General features: G+C 42.8%; 1 protein-coding gene across 1 annotated transcript in view; it reads left to right on the top strand.

Annotated features, from left to right (window-relative positions):
- Positions 1-22,513, top strand: part of NBN (nibrin) — a 198,703-nt gene that overhangs the window by 4,804 nt on the left and 171,386 nt on the right. Inside the window, exons 2-3 of the mRNA XM_069220448.1 lie at positions 11,001-11,134; positions 14,473-14,621. Coding sequence (XP_069076549.1) covers positions 11,001-11,134; positions 14,473-14,621 — 283 coding nt within the window. The remainder of the gene's footprint in view (positions 1-11,000; positions 11,135-14,472; positions 14,622-22,513) is intronic.

The raw sequence follows: 22,513 nt of genomic DNA, 5'->3' as shown, positions 1-22,513 counted from the left end.
CCCTTGTGGAAAGACGACTTGGAATACCGGCGGCAGTATTGGGTGGCCCGCTGGGTCGGAGATGCTCGTCTCTGGCCCGGCGGGTCCAACCGCCCTGGCGGTAGAAACGGGTAAATGGTGGTTTGGCACAGGCCAAACCGCTACACTCGTTAAATGGTGGTCTGCACTGCCACCCTGGCGGCGGTCAAAAGACCGCCGCCGGCGTGGCGGTTCAGTTACCGCCATACTCGGAATGACCCCCTTAGACATTTAAATGTTGTGTGTTAGGAAAAACCTGACACCCTATATCATTTATTTTACATTCTAAGCAGCAGGTCACACAGTTCACCTTACAGAGTCATGGAACTCTGCAGTCAGAAGGAAAATTAATTGTAGGAAAAACTGACTTTTGACCTCTGTCTCTGAACACAGAGCAAATGTGACATAAGAACAATATTTAATGGCATCTTTTATTGCCCCTCCACTTTTCAACTGAACAGGACACCTTTTCAGTGTCAACACGCCAGAAGGGACGAGTAAGTATTAAAAATAGCTCGACACTATCAAATAAAACTCGCCAATGCGAGTGGTTGAGTGGATTTTTCAAGCCCTGCCTATAGAAGCTTTTCCCACTTCAAAGGAGGCATCAGGTATAAATATTGGACCTCAGACACCTACTATTCTGGAGACTACTGGACCTGTGGAAGACTTTACAAGGAAGAAGGACTGGTATGACGCAGAAAGAACTTCCACTCTGCAGTACTGCTGCCTGCTGTGCTGACCTGCTGTCTGCTAACCTCTTGCCTGGGTGAGAAGGACTGGACCTGCAACCTATACTCAGGACCACCAGATTGACTCCAAGGACAAGTCTCTTGTAAGCAGCACCTGGACTCTGCAGCTGTGAGTCCGACCCTGCCAGGTGGTGCCACCCCAGTCCTAGGTCCTTGGACGTCGGCCTGAAAGTGGTCTGCCAGCCCATCTCAGAATCCAGCAGAACCAAGGCATCTCCTTTGCTGCGTGGCGCAACCCTGAGCAGAACCAATGCATTACCTTTGCTGTGTGGACTTTCCCAACACAAGAGCTTCACATCGCACTGTCACAGCTCCATTGGAGCCGCATCTAGATGATGCATCCCCGAAGAAGGCCCTTGCATTGCAAATATCTCATCAACGGGATCCTTGACAATGACTCAAAGCCTTGCAGCTTCTCGGAACCGACATAACCTTACCTGCAGGACGCATCATCGACGCAGGACTCTACAACTCTTGGTAGTCAGCATGTATGGTACTTGTTTAGCAGGCCTAACTGGGACCTTGTAGCCGGCCCACGCTTTATCACAGTCGGCTTCAACGTGTGGCTTTGTCCCGGGCTATCGGCAACCAGATATCCACAGTTGGTGTTTAGTGCTTTTTGGTGCAATTTACTCTTAAATATTTAAAATCACATATCTCTGGTTTTACTGATTGTATTTTTGTCGTTTTGGTCTTGTTTTATTCAATAGTACTCTATTTTTCTAATCTTGGATGGGATCCTTATTGTGTGTTTTTTCACTGTGTTATTGTTTAAAGTGTTGCACAAATACTTTACGCATTGCCTTTCAGTCAAACCTGGTTGCTCTGTGCCAAGCTACACAAAGATTGAGCGCAGTTTAATTTAGAGTTTGCTTGTGACTTCACCCTTACAAGAATTGTGGTTGCTGCTTGAGTAGGGTTTCACCCTACCCCCAACCAGTAACTCAGTTTCCTATAATGTCCTATTGAATTTCTCAGTAGTGCTCCCTGCTCCTCCAACACTGAAAATTACAAGATTCCAGTGTAAAAAAACAAATTGGATTAGGTCTAGTGTACAACCTGGGGAAACTACAATTAAATGGCTGTAGAATGAGGTGTCAGCTCTTAATTTACCAGAACTACAAAGCTATGATTATTTCCCATGAGTTTTTTTTCATAGCAGTCAAGAATATGCTGTGAAAAATGCCCACTCATTTAAAGTCTGTGGGAAGAATTTTATTTTACACATTTATTTCATAGTACAAATACAAAAAAATCTAATTTAGAAGTAAAGTCAAACCTTTTATCTTGTGAGAGTGGAGGCATTTGTTGGCGTAGTGCATTACAACTGCTGTTGAAAACATATTTTTAGTGAACATTTATATTTTCCATATTTCCACTGCAGAAAATGAGATGGATGACCACTAAAGAAAGAAGTCTGCTTGGGGGAGATATTTCCCTAATAGGTGAAATGCGCATAGAGTCTTTAGGCATTAAAGATTCACAAATCATTGAAAATAAAAATACATTGCAGATCTGTATTTTTCAAAATTAGGATAATTTACATCACAAATGGCATTTCGTGCTAGAAGTGTGTAATTTGCACAAAAGTATTGTTGTCCCTGTAAATTTGTCATGTATAACTGTCTGATACACACTGAGCAATAACCTACGTAATGCACTCCCAAACTCCCATGCCATTATAGTCTGTTTCTCCTGCCCCCTCAATCAATCAATAAATCAATCAGTATTTGTAAAGCGTGGCTACTCACCTATGAGGGTCTCAAGGCGCTGGGGGGGAGGGGAGGGGCCCCATCCGAAGAGCCACATCTTGAGGTTCTTCCTGAAGATGGTGAGCGACGGGCTTTGTGTGAGGTGCAGAGGGAGTTTGTTCCAGCTCTTCGCTGCAGTGTAGGTAAAAGATCGGCCTTCGGCGGTCATCTTGCAGATGCGAGGGATGTTGGCCAGGGCCATCTGGGCGGAGCGGAGGGATCTGGTGGGGTGCGGAAGGAGACGCGGTGGTTCAGGTAGGCTGGTCCTGCATTGTGTATGGCCTTGTTCGTATGGGTGAGAAGCTTGAAGGTGATTCGCTTCTCGACCAGTAGCCACTGGAGGATCCTCAGATGTTGGGAGATGTGTTCTCGGCGAGGGAGGTCCAGAATGAGTCTAGCGGTGGCATTCTGGATGAGTTGAAGTTTTTTGATGTTCCTAGTTGAGGTGCCGGTGTAGAGGGTGTTGCTGTAGTCGAGCTTGCTCATGGCTAAGGCGTGGGTGACTGTCCTGCAACAGTCTTCTGGGATCCATCTGAAAATCTTCCGGAGTTTGCGGAGTGTGTGCCAGCAGAAGAAGGTGACAGAGTTTAACTGGCGGGTCATGGATAGGGAGGAGTCAAGGGTGATTCCTAAATTGCGGGCGTGCTCGTTCAGCACAGGGAGGGCGCTGAAGGATGTGGACCACCATGAGTCGTCCCAAGCTGAGGTGTCATTTCCAAAGATGATGAGCTCTGTCTTGTCGAAGTTGAGCTTGAGGCAGCTTTCTCTCATCCAGGTGGCAACAGCTTCCATTCCTGCATGAAAGTTCCTTTTGGCCGGGTCTTCGGTGAGGAAAATGATGAGTTGTTTGTCATCGGCATATGACACAATGTTCATACCGTGGCTTTTGAGGATGGTAGCAAGAGGGGCCATGTATACGGTGAACAGTGTGGGACTCATTGAGGATCCTTAGGGGACTCCGAGGTTGACTCCTGTGGGGCTGGAAGTGTAGGCAGGAGTCTGACCCTCTGCGTCCTCCCGGAGAGGAAGAAGTGGATCCATTCCAGGGCTCTTCCGGGGACTCCTATGTTGTGGAGTCTGGTGCGCAGAGTGCTGTGGGAGACCGTGTCGAAAGCTGCTGAGAGATCGAGGAGTATGAGTGCTGTGGAGTGGCTGCAGTCTCGGAGTAATCAATCGGAAGTCCTCAGTGCCTGCCAGGAGTGCTGTCTCCGTGCTGTGATTGCTGCGGAAGCCAGACTGAGAGCTGTCCAGGGAGTTGTTGGCCTTGATGTAATTCCATAGTTGTGCGTTGATTGCTTTCTCTAGTAGTTTGGCGGGGTAGACTAGCACTGAGATGGGCCGGAAATTCTTTAGTTCTGATGGGTTGGCCGAAGGTATTTTCAAGAGAGGGTGTATTTCGGTTTTGTTTCCAGTCCTCTGGGAAGGTCCCTGTGCTGATGGAGCTCGGGGCGATGGATTCGCTGGCTCTGGTGTTTATGTGGTACAGGCAGGGGTCCGAGGGAGCTCCAGAGTGGGTGCGGTTCATGATGTTGACTGTTTCCTCTGTGGTGAACGTGGACCAGTCTTGGTGGGTCTGGGTGGGTTCCGGAGCTAGGTGACAGAAATCTGTTGTAGATTTCCTGTATCTTGTGGTGAAAAAAGGAGGCAAGTTTGTCACAGAGGTCCTGTGACGGAGGGATGCTGGTGGCTTTGGAGGGGGGAATCTGTGAACTCGTTGATGCTCACTGAACTATACAGGATCCTGGCCTGCGGGCAGATCCAGGCAAAGACTGTTAGCTTTTCTGGACAGAGTCCCATCAAATCTGCCCCAATTATCTACAGTAAACAAAGGACCCTCCATTTTGTCAGATGTTATATTATAAGCAGGGTCACTGGAATATACGAATTTGGGACTGGATCCGTTTTCACAAACTAAAAGATTTGCCGCATTTGTCACATAATCCATCATCTGCTGCATAATTTTCACATTTTAACAAAAATGAACATTTTCTTTCTAGGCCAGAAAGGTCAAAACTTACTACACATGCAGCAACAGATGTTGCCGTGCAGTGAAATGCCCAGCACCATTATTTTGCTCATTGCTGTATTTGGGTGTTAAGTTGATACTAAGTACGTGACACCTTTGCCCAGAAAGTGTTAACGTGTAAAAAAAAGACAAAATAATTAATACTATCATAGAACATAATACATAATGCGTTTTTTTGTCGCATAAAGTCCACCTGCCATATGATTTGGTCCTGCCCTTCCGCATAATTCAAGTGGTTCTGATTTATGGGCCTTTCAAAAAGTAGACATAAAAGTTATGAAGATTTTCTGTTAGCTCTTTCGATTTAACATACCTTTCTATCAGTCATCGGTAGGTGGCAATGTTGGACAGGGCTGCAGTTTACATGTCACGCGGCGGAGGGGTGCGTTTTGTGTTGCTTTAGCGAACAATATCCATCAGGCTCAGTCTGAGGCTAGAACCAGCGTTGCGTAAATGTTGCACTTTTCTAAAGTTCTTTACTTTGTTATGAGAAAACCGTAACCAGAGCAGTACTGATTGCAAACTATGTACTAACATATTTGGGATAAATTGCGGGTAATCCATAGCGTTCCTTGTACATTTGGTTTCGCACAGTGGCTTTGCATTTGCTGCGTCCAATACTCTTATCTGCTCAGGAGATTGTTAGTCTGGGGGGAAGGGGGTATGTTGTGAGCTTCAGGTTTTCCAACAATAACGCAGGCGTATCATTTTCAAATACATTATACTACAAGCAGGGTGCACGTCAGGGGCGTAAGAAGCAGTGGAAAGCAGATTGGTAGGGGTACTAAGTGAGGGAAAACACGATATTTACTAATCCAACATTTTTTATGATTTTCAAAACAGAGAGAGGGAGCGTGTGTGCGTTTTTGTCTGTCTGTATGTCAAAATTCCTTTCTGAAATCCGACAGACACATCACTATACCCAATTGAAAGCACCTGTACCCAACTATGGCTAACGTTTCAGAAGTAAAATATGCATTATCACTAATATATTCTACATGGATAAGGGCCACTAAATTAGATGTCTCTGCCTGGCACTGTTTATAAATCATCGTACGTACTGGTACTGCCAGATGGGCATGTGGAAGGAAGTAGGCTCATCTTAGGAGTTAGATCAAGGAATGATGATGATGATGGTCGGTGGTGAGCAAAAGACCAGGGCGTGGAAGAGTGAGTCCAGAAGAAACAGGGAGCTGGAAGTACACATGGCTAACACAGCCAGGTCTGCCTGAGTGAACACCAGCTGATATGTAGCTGTAATTTTGGTTTCTGTTCAGAGCGTCTGCACGATCAGCATCAAGGCAGATCCCACAAGATAACAAAAAACACCCCCCCCCCCCCCCGGCAGATGGACGTGTTGGAAATACTATTTCAAATACTAACAATTGATATACCTTAAGTTGTAATAAGATCATTAAATACCTAAAGTGCAAGCATTCTAATATTACACTCGTTCAAGAGACCTGTTGAATGCAAAAGAAGCTTCACCGCGGGACGTGACTAGGTAGAAAAAGTGATCAAAAGGTTTTAAGACAGTGGTGTGAAGTGCAGAGCAGTGCATGGAATGGAAAAATAGAAGTCCGGGTACCCTGTACCAGAGTACCTGCTTGTTTCTGAGAAGTGCCGATGCTCTAATTAAAAGTATTAAGTTTTTCCTGAGAAGTGCAGGTACTCTCCCTCTCAAAATGAAAAAGTGCTGGGACTCTGTACCGGACAGTACCGGCCCATTTAAAGCACTGGTGCACAGTGACCGAACAATTCAAACCATTGATGAGTTACTGACCCTCTAGTTGGGGTAGTAACTGGATCTCAAAGGGGAAGGGCTCATTTTTGTTTTTAAAGCAGCACTGGTTACTTTAAAGAAAAACGAAAAAAGCTTACCATTGTGGAATACAATCATCGGGATGGTGGTCTGCCGTCTCTTGCAGGCCACCTTCAATGTGATTGTAACCAATCACAGAGGGTCGCAAGTTGCATTCTACTTAGTGAATATTAATTAGGGAGGTCATTCTGCGATCTCCTGTGACCCGGTATTTTGTGAACCAATCTATTAACATGTAGGTTGGTTCACAAAATACTATTCTAGTCTCAAAAAGTATGTGCATGTTTTGCAATAACTTTTTTTGGAATGGAATACTAGTACAACAGTCTGCTCATGCCCTATACATGTTTTAGTTTTCCACAGTTTGGTGTCATGCATGGGTAATGATTTACATAACTATACACAAAAATTGTGTAATTATTATAATACTAATTCTTTCACTATATTGTATGTCTATGCGCTAGTTAAATAGTAATGGTCCCTGAAGCATAGATGATATTTACATTTTCTAAAAATACCTACTCTAGAAATGGGTGTGAAAAACTCATTTGGCAAACACAGATCTTAATTAGAGATTGACCAGCATTCAAGAAAATGTCAATGAAGATAGCAAAAAATGCGGGTGATACACATTAAAGTTTTGTAAAATATGTGAGGTAATCAAGGTGTGTCAAAAAGCTTAATGCAAAGGCTGACTTTAACATTAAGATTTTACTTATACACAGACGGCATAGGGATACTTTGAGACGTGATTTTGTGGATACATTTCTTCGACAAATTCAGATACCTGAAATTCTGATCAGGGTATGAGCAAAGAGTTAATTCATTAATCACAAGTATCATTTGTCCGGAGTTAGATGACTAGGCACAATCTGAATCCAGTAAGACACTCTGTGTTAAGAAAGTGACACAGAGTACAGGAAAATATTGCAAGGTTAAACATATTTCTATTAGAAAACAGCTCAATCAGTGTGCGGTAATCTCTGTAGGCTGAAGCAGCACCTGAACCCCAGGGTGAAAACAGCAGGACTGTGGTTAATGGAAGTGTCAGGTAAGACTTGGGGCAGGAAGGAAGGACTTTTTCCGGACACACACGAGGATATAGTCAAACCAAAGAAGGATCCTGAGTATCTGCAAATATAGTAATGGGATGTGGTCTTTTAAAGAAGGAAAAACAAAAAAAGTGAAGAAGGAAAATAACATGCGCTCACTGGGGAGCAGTGTGAGAACTGGGACATCACGTTGAGAACCCTGCAAGCTGCTCAGTTGTAAGCCTAGTCAACATTTATGCTAGCAATGCCTGCCTTAACATAGCAGTGATGCTGTGGTGGATTGGAGGGGCATCTTTGAATAAGGAGCTGCCTAATCTGTTAGGTGAGCAATGACATCTAGGATTAGGAACAGTTACAGCTGATATTGAGGGAGGCTTCCTGCCTACCACAGAGAATGTGTGCCAGCCCAGTCTCTACATAATGAATTTCCACACATTGGCAGCCTTGGTGTACAGAGATGCCCTATACCTGCAGGGTCTTCACCCAGCTGTGATCATTTGGATCATCCCCCGAGTGTCTGATAAGGACTCCAATGAACCTGATAGTGTTCTCCTCTTAAGCTGTAGTATTCTAGAAAAGTAACTTCTCAAGTACTTCGAGTTATCTTAGTCTTGGTTGACTATTTCGTTTTTCCATCTTGGACGTCCCAGGCCTCTTTTTGAGGTTTTCAGGTATCTCTCCATGACGCCCCCTGAATTTCTCCGATTTTCCACCTGCTCTTTGAATTCTTACACGGTATTGCCAAGTATCTTAAAGTAATTTGTCATACCTGGGCTCTTGTACGGTTTCTATAGCGTTCCTGTACTTGTCCCTCTCCTAAGGCTCCTTTTAAGCCTCTTGTGAGGTGTTTTCAGGTATCTGGGTCAACTGTAGCTTACTCTGGTGCTCAAGTGGTCTCTCCAAAGCTCTCTCTCTTCTCTTGTTGCCCTGGGTGCTTTGTGCATCCTTTAATAGCTACTGTAGAACTCTGGGCCTCTTCCCTATCTGTTGATTCTTTTAACAGTGCTTGTTGTTAACCCCTTACTGGGTTAGTCCTTTTTTTATGGAGGTATATCCCTCCTGCTTCTGATAAAGTTGATGGCTCTCGCATTAATTGTAAAGGATTGTGAGAGTTTTAAGTCTTGCGAGATTTGGTACACTCGCATTTTGTGAAAAATCTGCTACTTTTTTCTGCCATCTACAGGGAGTGCAGAATTATTAGGCAAATGAGTATTTTGACCACATCATCCTCTTTATGCATGTTGTCTTACTCCAAGCTGTATAGGCTCGAAAGCCTACTACCAATTAAGCATATTAGGTGATGTGCATCTCTGTAATGAGAAGGGGTGTGGTCTAATGACATCAACACCCTATATCAGGTGTGCATAATTATTAGGCAACTTCCTTTCCTTTGGCAAAATGGGTCAAAAGAAGGACTTGACAGGCTCAGAAAAGTCAAAAATAGTGAGATATCTTGCAGAGGGATGCAGCACTCTTAAAATTGCAAAGCTTCTGAAGCGTGATCATCGAACAATCAAGCGTTTCATTCAAAATAGTCAACAGGGTCGCAAGAAGCGTGTGGAAAAACCAAGGCGCAAAATAACTGCCCATGAACTGAGAAAAGTCAAGCGTGCAGCTGCCACGATGCCACTTGCCACCAGTTTGGCCATATTTCAGAGCTGCAACATCACTGGAGTGCCCAAAAGCACAAGGTGTGCAATACTCAGAGACATGGCCAAGGTAAGAAAGGCTGAAAGACGACCACCACTGAACAAGACACACAAGCTGAAACGTCAAGACTGGGCCAAGAAATATCTCAAGACTGATTTTTCTAAGGTTTTATGGACTGATGAAATGAGAGTGAGTCTTGATGGGCCAGATGGATGGGCCCGTGGCTGGATTGGTAAAGGGCAGAGAGCTCCAGTCCGACTCAGACGCCAGCAAGGTGGAGGTGGAGTACTGGTTTGGGCTGGTATCATCAAAGATGAGCTTGTGGGGCCTTTTCGGGTTGAGGATGGAGTCAAGCTCAACTCCCAGTCCTACTGCCAGTTCCTGGAAGACACCTTCTTCAAGCAGTGGTACAGAAAGAAGTCTGCATCCTTCAAGAAAAACATGATTTTCATGCAGGACAATGCTCCATCACACGCGTCCAAGTACTCCACAGCGTGGCTGGCAAGAAAGGGTATAAAAGAAGGAAATCTAATGACATGGCCTCCTTGTTCACCTGATCTGAACCCCATTGAGAACCTGTGGTCCATCATCAAATGTGAGATTTACAAGGAGGGAAAACAGTACACCTCTCTGAACAGTGTCTGGGAGGCTGTGGTTGCTGCTGCACGCAATGTTGATGGTGAACAGATCAAAACAGTGACAGAATCCATGGATGGCAGGCTTTTGAGTGTCCTTGCAAAGAAAGGTGGCTATATTGGTCACTGATTTGTTTTTGTTTTGTTTTTGAATGTCAGAAATGTATATTTGTGAATGTTGAGATGTTATATTGGTTTCACTGGTAATAATAAATAATTGAAATGGGTATATATATTTTTTTTGTTAAGTTGCCTAATAATTATGCACAGTAATAGTCACCTGCACACACAGATATCCCCCTAACATAGCTAAAACTAAAAACAAACTAAAAACTACTTCCAAAAATATTCAGCTTTGATATTAATGAGTTTTTTGGGTTCATTGAGAACATGGTTGTTGTTCAATAATAAAATTAATCCTCAAAAATACAACTTGCCTAATAATTCTGCACTCCCTGTATTGCATACCAATATTTAGGAACAACATGCTACCTTACAAAATGTTTCTCTTATGAACACTTATTTCTCCCAATCTGTGAAAAAGTACATGCTAAATTCGACAGCAACGGTTGGGTCATTTTGCGGTTACTGATGAGCAAAGGTAAGGTTGGAATCCTGATAGTGCCCGACCATCTTCACCACCCCATTCACAAGTGTATCTCTCACCAGAAATTGCTGCCTTACCTCCCTCAGGATTCCCGAATTTGTTTTCCAGTACTTCATCCTTGTACTCTTATCTACTGGGTTGAGCAGTAGCTTTCAGTGTCCCATTGTATGAGTGGGTGTTATAGTGTGACATTCATGGAAACAGTCATGATAACTCAGGATAACCAATATGGTTTGATATGGAATTTGTGCAGCCTATTATAAGTAGCTGTAAAATAAGTGTGGCTAGTAACAGTGGTGAACATTGAATTGTATTGTAAGCAGCAATGCAGGGTAAGATGTATAAACATGAGTGGTTTCTTCTGCAAATTGTTCTGCTGTAGAATTGTACCACATTATTTTGTGAGATCAATTTGAATGGCTTTTGGTACTACTCCACCTTGTAGGATAACTTGTGTTGGATCTCACATTCTTGGTGACTACATCTTCATCTGTGCAGTGACTATTCAGAGGTGGAATTAATCTAATCTGTTTTTTTTTCAATACATCAAAGCCACAGTGGCTCATTAAAAACTCTCATTAAAAAATCAAAATATGTTAAACAGATTTTTTTCTTGGTTGCTTGCAGTCTGTGTCAGTGGCCTTACTCATCAACCTTTTTCAGGATATGCTTTGTTTTTGTTTCTAGGTGAGACTCATCATTTTTTGATTGGTGTTGATTATGTTGTGGGACGCAAGAACTGTGCGATCTTGATTCAGGATGACCAGTCCGTTAGTAGAGCTCATGCTACCTTTACGGTTAGCCATCCACAGTCTAATTTGGTAAGTTTTTCTTTAATGTCTCTAAAGTCTAATTTGGTAAGTTTTTCTTTAATGTCTCTAAAGTCTAATTTGGTAAGTTTTTCTTTAATGTCTCTAAAAAGAAGTTACTTTGAGAATTTTGACTGACGTCAGAGCCTCCCTAACAACAAGCCACTTTTTCCTCAGCACAAATGCTTCAAGTTGCCATTTAGTTAGAGAATGTTCACTGTACACCAGTGCAAGAGCTGACATGAGGTATTTCTTGACTTGTGTACTTCAGTTAATTCTGCACTTCTGTGAGGTACTGACAACTGAACAGACAATTGTTGAGGTATAAGAGTGATAACTAGAAATCAAGTATCTCTCAGAAATTGTTGTTTCTCTGTGAACCAGCACAGGTCTTGGTGTAGGTTAATATTGTGCTGTAAGATAATGTACGATTGTTAACTTTCTATTTCAAAAGCAACTCCCATTACAGATAGGTTGATTTTGCAGTTTGCACGATGCCTGGTCGTTGGCACACAACCAAGCTTTAATATTTAAACATCACCTAGATGCCGTCTTGAAAACGTAGGTCTTCCTGGGAAAATCGAAATCAACAGAGAAAACAGTGGGCTTAGCTAGCAGGAAAAGAACAAAACGCTTTGCTTGGTGCTATAAGATGCCCATTCTGGAGCTGGGGAGAATGTTGAGCATCATACACCACAGCTATAGTTGATACTTCCTTTACTTGAAACCTGAACGTCTGTGCAGAGGAGAAGCGAATAGGGTTTGGTTCTACTATTCTACTTTCCAAATAGACCTTTTAGGGTTTCTGACATAAGTAATGCATGTCCTCAAAAGAGCATGACAAACCTCTCAAATCCAGATGTGACTATTTAGAAAATGCACCAGTATGTTCCTAAAATGCCAGAATTTCAGATTCATTATAGGCTCTGATTTTCTCACTGGTTGCCACGTTGAGGAGTGGCATTAGCCAAGGCCCTTTGATTTTAGCAAAATTATACATATAACAAATTTCAGCTAACCCTTTTCATCCATTGGCTTGTTATTCGTCTGCCACTACAGCATAAGGCAATGAGTCAGACCACTTCAGCCACTGTCCAGCTTCATTACGAGTGATGACTTTATGCTCTTTCATAAAAACCACATCAACACACAAAGTAATTCTCTTTGGTGCCTGATACTATTATGGCAGTGTGTCTGTTTTGAGACCAAAAAATAATTTTACTTTTTGTCATTTTATTTAGAGCAGAGCAGCTTCCCCAATGATGAAGTTGTGCAACATCTATGAAAAGCAAAACTAGCAATGCCAAAGCCAATAGGTCTCGCCTTTGGTACCTACTGGCTTTTGCCAATGTGTTCTGGTAATGTTCTTCCGCATTGGTAGAAATATTTTTTTTTTCACTGAGACTGTGTAGCATGACCAAAATGAAAAAAGGAATGATGAAGCACCTTCATTGTTTTGTAGGCATGACTGAATGCATATTGATTTATGAGTGCACATGTTACCATACATGTGTGTGTGTGTGTCTATGAAATGTGTACGCCATTTTTTTATTTACATGTCCAAGATGGCTTGGTAAATTTAAAAAAATGAAGAAGCACAAAATCACTTTAAACAAAAAAATACAGAGATGCAGTTAGCAATTTGCTGCCTGGCCCTCCAAAATATGTATATAAAATGGCAAAAATGCTGTATGGGTTGAGGGATTGGATGGTAAAGGAAAAGCGGTCTAGGGAGTAGACTGGGAGTTTTTAGGCAGCACACCAGGAAGGAAGTAACAAACGAGGAAGACAAAAACACTAGGCAGAGGTAGAAGACATAGCTGAAAGTGAGCAGCTAAAGGATAGAAGTCTGCCAATCAGAGAGGTGGTGTAAAGACTATGCTCCAGGGGAGCCACCACCAGAAGATGGACACGCTGGCACTAGGAATGCAAATTGGATAGCAGTAAACACATGAGTGATAATACAACCAACTGATAGTAAGCAATGGGTGGGCCGTACGATCCTCTAAGTTCCTGGTGAACCAACAGTAGGTTTCTGCAACTAGGCAGTTTGCGCTGCCTGTGAAGCTCAGACTAAAAACCAGCAATGATAAAGTCAAAAGGGTGGTGTCAAAGCCAAACCTATTGAGTTTGTGTGCACTTATTTTAAGCAAAAAGTACTAATTTGACCCATTACACCAGTTTCTTCCTTTTGGTAAATGTGGTTTATCATTGTAGGTTACTGTTATAATTGCACAAAGTTGAGTAAAAATTCCAAACTTTTGATTCACAGAATCAGTAGTTGAGAACCTTTAAATATCTAAACCCCATGATTGCAGAAAAACACCATTGTAGTGATCCCTATTCATTCATAGTTTTTTTTTTTTTGTATGTGGGTGGAAATATTGGTGCTCCCAAGGAGAGAACAGGAGTTGAGCATTAGGAACGATTTTTAGTGATGTGCTTGACACAGTGAAAAAGTAAACTTGTGAGGAGATGTTTCATCCTAATGGGATCTTTCACAGTTAGAACTTAACCCTCACTCTCAATTCTCCATCTCCGAAAAAGGTACGAAGTCTAACCTATTAATTGAGTGATGTTCCAACCCAAGTGCTTACAAATAGGGTTGATTAATGTCCCCATAAAACCCTCTTGCGAATCGTACATCTAGCAACTCTACATTGGAATCCCAAAAGTTTCAACCACCCATTCGGCCTAACCAAGAGGACACTTTCCTGCTCAACAACCTAGAGTGCCATAAGAGCTACCATAGTTCTACATTGGATACATCCTGTACACTAATCTCCCCCATGGCTCCAACAATCCTATGGCCTTCTTTATCTTACTTTATTGATCATACAACTCTGCATACCAACAGCAGTGAGTTGAGCCAACCAGGTCCTACTCTGGTAAGCCTGTAGTACCTCAACCACAAAAGAGGTCCAAAACCCAGAAGTCTAAAAACTGTCTGTTTTCATAGCTAGAACTCACTTCCTTAAAACAGTCCACAGGGAGCAAGTGCAGACATTCCACTGTAGAAATCACAGAAAAGAGGTTAGCTTCTGAATCGGACAGTATGGACTAAAATTCCAGATTTTTGGAAACATTGTGGAAACGCAAAATCAGTCACTTGGTATTGGTAGACGAAGGGAAATGTCTCATACAACTACAGACGAGAAAGAGGAAAAATACCTCCAGAAAAAAAGAAAAGACAGTGAAAACTACAAGCTAAAATATCTCCTGCCAAGTCTATTTTTTGTCATTCCATGTTGTGTCTCATACCAGCTTTCACATTGCTTTTTTAGCAAGTTTGTGTACTGCTAAGCATTTCTGTAGAAAGTGGTTATTTAATTATTCCTGTTTCTTTTCAGAGTCGGCATACTGCATTACCCGAATTAACTATAAATGATTCCTCAAAGTATGGTACTTTTGTCAATGACGAAAAGCTTCAGAATAATTTACCCAAAGTTTTAAAATCGGGAGACCAAGTCACTTGTGGAGTTTTTCATAGCAAATTTAGGTAAGCTTTGAAAACATTTGTTGATGCATTTACCATGTGTCCTTATTTAGAAAAATCTTTTCACAGATTCTCTTCGGTGCTCTGTCACTATCGGAAAACTTTAATAACAAGTTAGAGGCCTTGGTAGGCTATGGAGTAATTGGATTGCCATGGGCTTTTATATTCCCAATCAAAAGCACCAGAAGACAGTGAATTCTGGTTACTCTAAAATACAGAGAAAGGTTGGAAGGCATTTGAAAACTCTCCTTAAAGCTGCATAAACAGCTTGTATAACAAATTCTTACTGGTTCAGGAAGGCACATAGGGCACTGTGATGCTGGGCCCTTTGACATCTTGCTCTCAGGAAGGAACCCATGTGAAAACAGAAAGAAAACAGTGCCGCAGCACAGATCTTAGTTGTGATAGAATGTGGACTGGCAACATCGAAGTGTGCCTGTAATGGAGCCTGTAGGTAAGGTTCTGGTTTGCAATAGGCAGCCCCCGAAGTTTAAATGACTCCTCTAGAGCTGACGGATTGGGATAAGTGGTGGAGGCTGCTGATCCATGAGTGCACTACAGCTTCAGCACGAGGCAAATGAGAGTTGACTAGGCTTCTGATTGACTCACTGCTCCCCCTCCCGAAATGAGAGCCATTTCTTTAGGCACTCCACGGTGCTGCAGACACAGGAGACATTTTGGCAATTTACCCATGCCTCACATGAAAACAACATTGTTCCAGATCCACAAACGTCCTCAAACCTGCTTTCTCACCGTAGCCTACCCGCATGGACTAACCCTCTACAAACAAAGTGAATTTCTGCCAGTAAGTATGGAGTGCACTATTATGTGAACAAGATAAGAGGTCCACAGTGAAGGTAAGTTCAAATGGAAGTTTATTGCTTAACGCGACCTAGCGTCCAGCCACTCTGGAGAGAAAGGAATAACTGTCATCTCCAGAATGTTTAGACGCCTGTGTTTTCAAGAACGCACTAAGAACCAACACATAACATATCCTCCTGCCTTCACATCAAGTAGCTGATAAAGAATGGTAAAGAAAAGAATACAATAAAGAAACCATTTAAAACAAAAAATAGCTACAAAAAATAGTCAAGTTGTTACTTCATAACATAGTCCTTAAGATAATTAGGACACTTATGAACTCTCATCGGTTGTTTACGAATAGTTATCTCCGTTTGAGGTTTTTCTCCTTCTTGAATTGCACTTGTGCTTTGTATCTCACACTCTCCAGCTTCTTCACCGGTACCATGACTCACACCAAAGATAAATGCTCCAGAAACAACATCCATCCTACTCCCATTCTCCAAAAAGAAGGAACTAGAGCACTCATCCTACACCTGACTTCGGACACACTCTCCACCTCTCTGATACAAAGCCACATTCCTCACATTCCACTTCTCCCCTCCTTCAATCTCAACTTGAAACTTACCCACCTTCTTCACACAAAAAGGGCATCTGAATTTTGAAACACCCCCCTTCACTCTACCTGACTTGACCTTGACCCAGTCTCCCACCTTCAGTCCATGACTGTGATGAGAGAACACAACTTTGTCACCACAAAACGCCTCGCCCCCACCAGAAGCAACCCACACCTGAAGCCAGGGAGGAATCAATTTCAACTCCATTGATCGCCCCCTCATCACTCGGAAAGGAGACTTTCCAGTCACACTGTGAATTGTGGAACAATAGGCTCGTACTACACAACCATCATTTTCCGCACACAACAATGATTAGCAAGAGCTAGTTGTACCGTCCCCTTGATTAATCTGTTGATTCTTTCTACAATTCCATTACCCTTTGGGTAATACAGGGACGTCCTGGCGTGACGCACTCCACAATGCCTCAAAAACAAACGCATCTCATTTGAAGTTAATTGAGTGCCATTGTCTGTTATAAGAACCATGGGGATACATTCTTCCATAAAAATGTCCTCCAAAACTTTTATGGTCGTGTTCACATCACGTACAAACCTAACCACCAACCATCTTGAGTGTACTTCCACCACCACTACTGTGATACACATCTGAAGTGGAAGTTCCAATAGTGGACTGATAAAATCTAAAAAATTGTGTGCCAGGGTTTCCCAGTATCTTCAATGTGCCCTTCCTCCCTGCCCACTCCGACTTTCAACCTCTTCTCACTCTCCTTGCACAGTCTACATTGTTCCACCCAACTCTTAACTTGACCGTCTAAACCCGGCCACCAAAAAAACTCTTTCAACCTCGTGCTTGTCATCCCTTGACCCAAGTGACCCTCATGGGCTAGAGAAAATACTTTAAACCTCAACCCAACTGGTGGAACAAAACGTTCCCCACAACACGACAATTCATCCAACACATCCAGAAAAGGTCTAACCGACAACGGAAGAGCATTCTCTCTTCTAGCCCCTAAAGAGACTAGTTTGAAGACACATCTAAGACAATTATCTGCTGCCATTTCATTCTTCCATTCCTCCAGCGTTACTGTACCTAAGCCGCACTCAACCACATCACAAATGGAGGCTACAGCATCATCCGTATCGCAAGACTTTACTGACTGAGTATCAACTTTCTCCCAGTCAAGGGACAATTTGGACAGTCAATCGGCCTGGACATTTTTCCAACCTTGAACATACTCAACACAGTACAAATACTCCTGCAACCTTTCAGAAAGTCTGGCCAACCTCGCTGACCCTTTCCCCGCATCACCGGCAGACAACATTCTCAACAACGGTTTGTGATCACTCCTCAAAGTAAACTCTAACCCCCACAAATACGTTCTGAAGTATGCTGTACCCCAGACAGCCGCCAGGGCCTCCCGTTCAATAACAGAATAGTTTAGCTCCGTCTGTGTCAAACTTCGAGATGCAAATGCAACTGTCTTCTCTTGACTCCCATGTATTTGTGATAATACTGCTCCTAAACCAGTACCACTGGCATCTACAGTCAAGATAGAGCGCAACTTAATGTCAAAAGCTGTTAAGATACCTGCTCCACAGATTCCATCTTTGATTCTGTCAAAGCAACTTATCTGCTCATCAGACCAACAAAACGTACTCCCATTCCTCAACAATTTTCTTAAACCCTCAGTCTTGCTTGTAAACTTATCCACAAACTTGGAGTAGTACTCCACAAGTCCTAAAAAGGACCTCAATTGATCTTTGTCAGTTGGTGCCGGTGCCAACTTAATGGCCTCTAAAAGATTTTTCTTTGGTTTGATACTCCCTTTAGCAATAGAGTACCCTAAATAGTCAATTTGCTCAACTAGGAAAGTGCATTTCTCCTTAAGCCAGCTTCTCCAATGATCTTGAGCACTTGCCTGAGCGTGACATTATGTTCATCAACAGTTTCACCCATCACAAGTATATCATCTTGAAAAAATAATACATCCTTTACATTTCCAAACATCTGGCCCATCATGCGTTGAAACACACTTGCAGCGGATGCCAGACCAAAAGGCATGCGGGTAAATTGGAAGGTACCTTCTGGAGTGACAAATGCTGTGATGTGATGTGCTTGGACTCAGGATGGATTCTAATCTGATGATAGGCACATCTCAAATCTAATTTCGAGAAGAACCTACCATTTTTGGCCGCTGTTAACAATTCATTTATATTAGGCAAGGGGTAAGTATCGACCATGATGTTCTGATTTACAGACCTTAAGTCCACACATAACCTCACCTTCCCATCGGATTTCCTCGTAATAACAACCGGGGAAATCCAAGGAGAATCCTCAATCGGTTCAATAGTACCCTCCACCAACATGTTGCTTATCACTTTCTTGACTTCCTCCCTCACCACAAATGGTATTTTGTGAACCTTGTGTTGAATAGGATGAGCATCCTCGATCAACACTATCTTATGTACATAACCTTTCAAGCATCCTAACTCTTTCTTAAACACATCCATGGTCCCCTCCAAGATGTCTTCCAATTGTATATTATCTACCAACAAAACTTGACTGGGCGCTCTGGGACTGATGACGATGTTGAGATCAAATTGATGCATACAACCCAGGATAGGTGGACCCTCAACAGCCACATAGATTTTTCCAAGAATTTTCCTTCTTCCAAACTGAATTTCTTTCAACATATAACCAAGCAATTGGATTTCTAACCCTTGGTAACCACCCGGGAATATGTCTTTTGGTAACAATTTTTCTTTCCGCCAATGGCGTTTAAAAAGGCTCTCAGGAATTATGGTGTACAAAGAACCAGAGTCCACCATGAAATCTACCGTGACTTCCCCAATAAAGAAAGGAGCTGATGGCCTAGAGCATCTGCGATCACCCCCACTCACTCTCATGGTCACATCATTCTCAACTACGAATACCCTGTCCTCACAAGAAGATTGACAGAAATCCTCAACTATATTTATGCTCGATTTAGGCTCTTTAGCAAAACGGTTACTTTCTCTGCACACACAAGCATAATGCCCCCTGCGACCACATTTACAACACTCCTTATTAGTAGCAAAACATTTCTTGGAGTCCCCTAAGTGAGAAGTACTGCCACACCGAAAGCACTCCCACCCCTTGCTCCTGACAAACCCCCCTTTCTTTGATGCAGTTCCAGTTTCTGGTTGGAACACTGTAGAATCGTTTGACAAAGCCATAACATCCACAGTTTTCTCTTTCCTTTCCAATTCCGTTATGCAGCTTCTCAATTCCTCCATCACTTTTGCCAGATCAATTGCTTCTTGCAACGTGGGATCCTTTGCTGCCCATAACCTCTCTTGATTCTATTTATCACAGCACTGAACAATGAGCTGATCCTGTATCAGCTCATCCGTCATGGTCCCAAACCTGCACTTGACAGACAATTATCTCAACCTTGACACAAAATCATCAATAGATTCATGATGATCTTGGGGTTGAGTATAACATTTATACGTAGCAAGTACTAAATTAGTCTCTTTTGTAAACCTGTTCTCCAACCTTTTAATGGCTTCTTTAAAAACATCATCCTTAAGCTGACCATTGGGCCCCATGAAAGGGGGAAGATATTAAAATATTCTTTGACCTTCCCACCCCAGAGTACTTAAAAGAATAGCTTTTTTCCTTTGTGGAGAATAACCTTTTCCATCCAAATCAACAATATAATTCTCAAGCATTTCTATCCAATCCTCCCAAGGGAGAGTTGGAGTACCTGGAAGTGGTAGGAATAATGGTTGTGGAGAAATATTGGCGTGAGTAGCCATAATAACAGTACTTAGACAAGCAATAAGGATACAATATAAATACAACACAATATAGAGCAATGTCTGGGTACAGTGCCACCACTAGACAATAGCCACAAAAAATAAAATAAAGAGCACAGTATATGCTCCTCCAAAACCCTCACTGTGTCTTATTTTCTAGGCTGAAGTACACCGCTTGCTCACCAGCACCCAGAAAGTGTTAATTCCTCTCCAATGTCTTGTGGAAATTCTCGCGGTACACCATCTTTTTTGTCTTTTCTTTTTTTAAACAAGATATGTCGTCCTCTTCCTCACTGTTCCAGGGGTACTGCCCCCGAAATCCGCCTCCTCTAATCGGAGCACTTGCTAGTGTGGCCAGCCTCCAATCGGAGCACTCACTAGTGTGGCCAGCCTGAAGGTGTCGCCCCCCGAAATCCACCTTCTCCAATCGGAGCACTCACTACTGTGTGGCCAGCCTCCAGTCGGAGCACTCGCTTGTGTGGCCAGCCTGAAGATGTCGTTCTCCAATGTCGTTCTCCTCTTCTCTGCTCGAGGGGTGCCGCCCCCAAAATCCGCCTCCTCCAATGGGAGCACTCACTGAAGTGACCAGCCTGCTCCCCCGGAAATACACCATAAAGCGTGCGCCGATCGATATCGGCGGTCAAAATGAAAACCAACCGGCTGTTCGTCACACCGGCGGCTCCAAGGAAGAACGCCAGAGACTTCTAGGCGTCCATTAGAGCCAGACCGGCAAGGTGTGAACACCAATAAAACACCACCGGATCGACACACGCTGTGGCAACAACAGGAAATAAACGCTGCCCCAGCTGCATTAACAAGCTGGGAATCAGCGTTGCTCCCGCTTGAAAAACTGGAAGAAGGCACTCCTGTACTCCGCCGCAAAGCAGGTCCAAGTAATGAGTATGGCTGACCTAGGTCGCGTATCTGGATTCCCAAACACTCGACGCCAAGTTTGATGTGAACAAGATAAGAGGTCCACAGCGAAGGTAAGTTCAACTGGAAGTTTATTCCTTAACGCAACCTAGCGTCCAGCCACTCTGGAGAGAAAGGAATAACTGTCATCTCCAGAATGTTTAGACGCCTGCGTTCTCAAGAATGCACTAAGAACCAACACATAACTATCAACAGTAAAGCAAGGAGAGAAAGACCACTTACCTTTGCTACAGTTTCTCAGTCACCACTGCTGCAGACTATCACACTGTGATTGCCAAAAGCAGGTGTAAGCATGAACCATTGGTCAAGGAAAAGCTCAAACTAAAAAGTTGAAAAAAGACAAAGAGAAAGATGCACAGAGGGACCCCAGTACTCTCAACAACTAGTGACTCACAAATAGACGCCACAGAGTTGGCATTATTTAGGAATTCCTTGTGCGTCTTTTTTCTAATAAATAAAGACGGAAAGTAGATATGATAAAGGCAGACTTTAAAATTCTTTAAGGAATTGAAGAGTGACCCTACTATGTTGGGCGCAATGGTGGAAGATCTGGAGAAAACGATAGGTGACTGCTAGGAAGAGCAACACCTTAATGCGGACTCTGATTCAGTCTCCCCAATAACAGAATTGGAAACTTCTGCTCAAACAGGAAGATTTAAAAAACAGATCAAGATGAAGCAATATTTGAATAGAAGTCTTCCCCAGAGATTGGAGCTACGCTACTGCATTCAGTCATGAATAAAATGGGGACCCCCTACTGTCTCTGGACACAAACGTTTGCATAGGTGCAAGAGGCCTTGGAAATAAACTCTCTTGATGTTCTCACCCACGTTCACTACTTTGAAGAAAAAGAGAAGAGAATTACATTAGCCAGAGAAAGAGATTGACCGATTCATCAAGTCCACAAGATCGAATCACCCAGTGGATGAAACAGGGACTACCGGACACACAGCCATAATTTCTAAAGATGATTGTGCTCCTGACTGGTGCCATAACTAAACAAAACTATACAAAAAAGTGATAGTTGTAATCCTTGAATTAATCTCAGCCAGTGAGATTCAAACAGCCATCCTTCCTTTGTTTTGTATACTTCAGTATAAGCAGACATAGGCGTAACACACATGGAACTTGGAGCATCTGATCATAGAAGCCAGGACAAAGAAGAAGAGCTGTGATGTGGGAAGTGTTGCTCCCCGTTTGGGAGCAGGGGGAGGGGGGATTTACAGCTGCACAGTAAGCATAACATTTGTGATGGATACCGTTTGTTACTTGATGTATTTGATGTATAATGTTTGGGAGCCCTCTGTTTGCCATTAAGGATATCATATACAACACATAGTATCTCATTGAAAATTTCCACTGTTTATTGAGCAGTAGCAGACTAAAAGGGACATAGTATCCTCACATCACCAGTGTAATTTTGAAGATAATTGGCTCTTACGCGAAATGCCTAAATGCTCCCACAAAATGCTTAGCAGTGTTAAAAATGCATTACAAATCAAAATGTGACGTCCCTCTTATTTAAGAAACTGATCTCTTAAAAAAGACTGGTTTAGGCAATACCTATCCTTCGGTCCCACGAAATAGGAGTAGCAATATTGCTTGCACGAGGGGTAGACTGTGAAGTACTTTTCATCACCCCAGATGAAAAAAGCCAAACCATGATCCATAAGATCACCATAGTTCTAGTGAAGTACACCGCTAATACATAAATGCAACCAAATCACACCAAGAAAGATTTCTCAAGACTAAGGTGGCAATATCCTAACACGCTGGCAGGAGC

The sequence above is a fragment of the Pleurodeles waltl genome, chromosome 2_2, assembly GCF_031143425.1.
Source record: "Pleurodeles waltl isolate 20211129_DDA chromosome 2_2, aPleWal1.hap1.20221129, whole genome shotgun sequence".
Lineage (NCBI taxonomy): Eukaryota > Metazoa > Chordata > Amphibia > Caudata > Salamandridae > Pleurodeles > Pleurodeles waltl.
The sequence above is the reverse complement of the archived record's forward strand: the minus strand, read 5'-3'. Positions and strand labels throughout refer to the sequence as shown.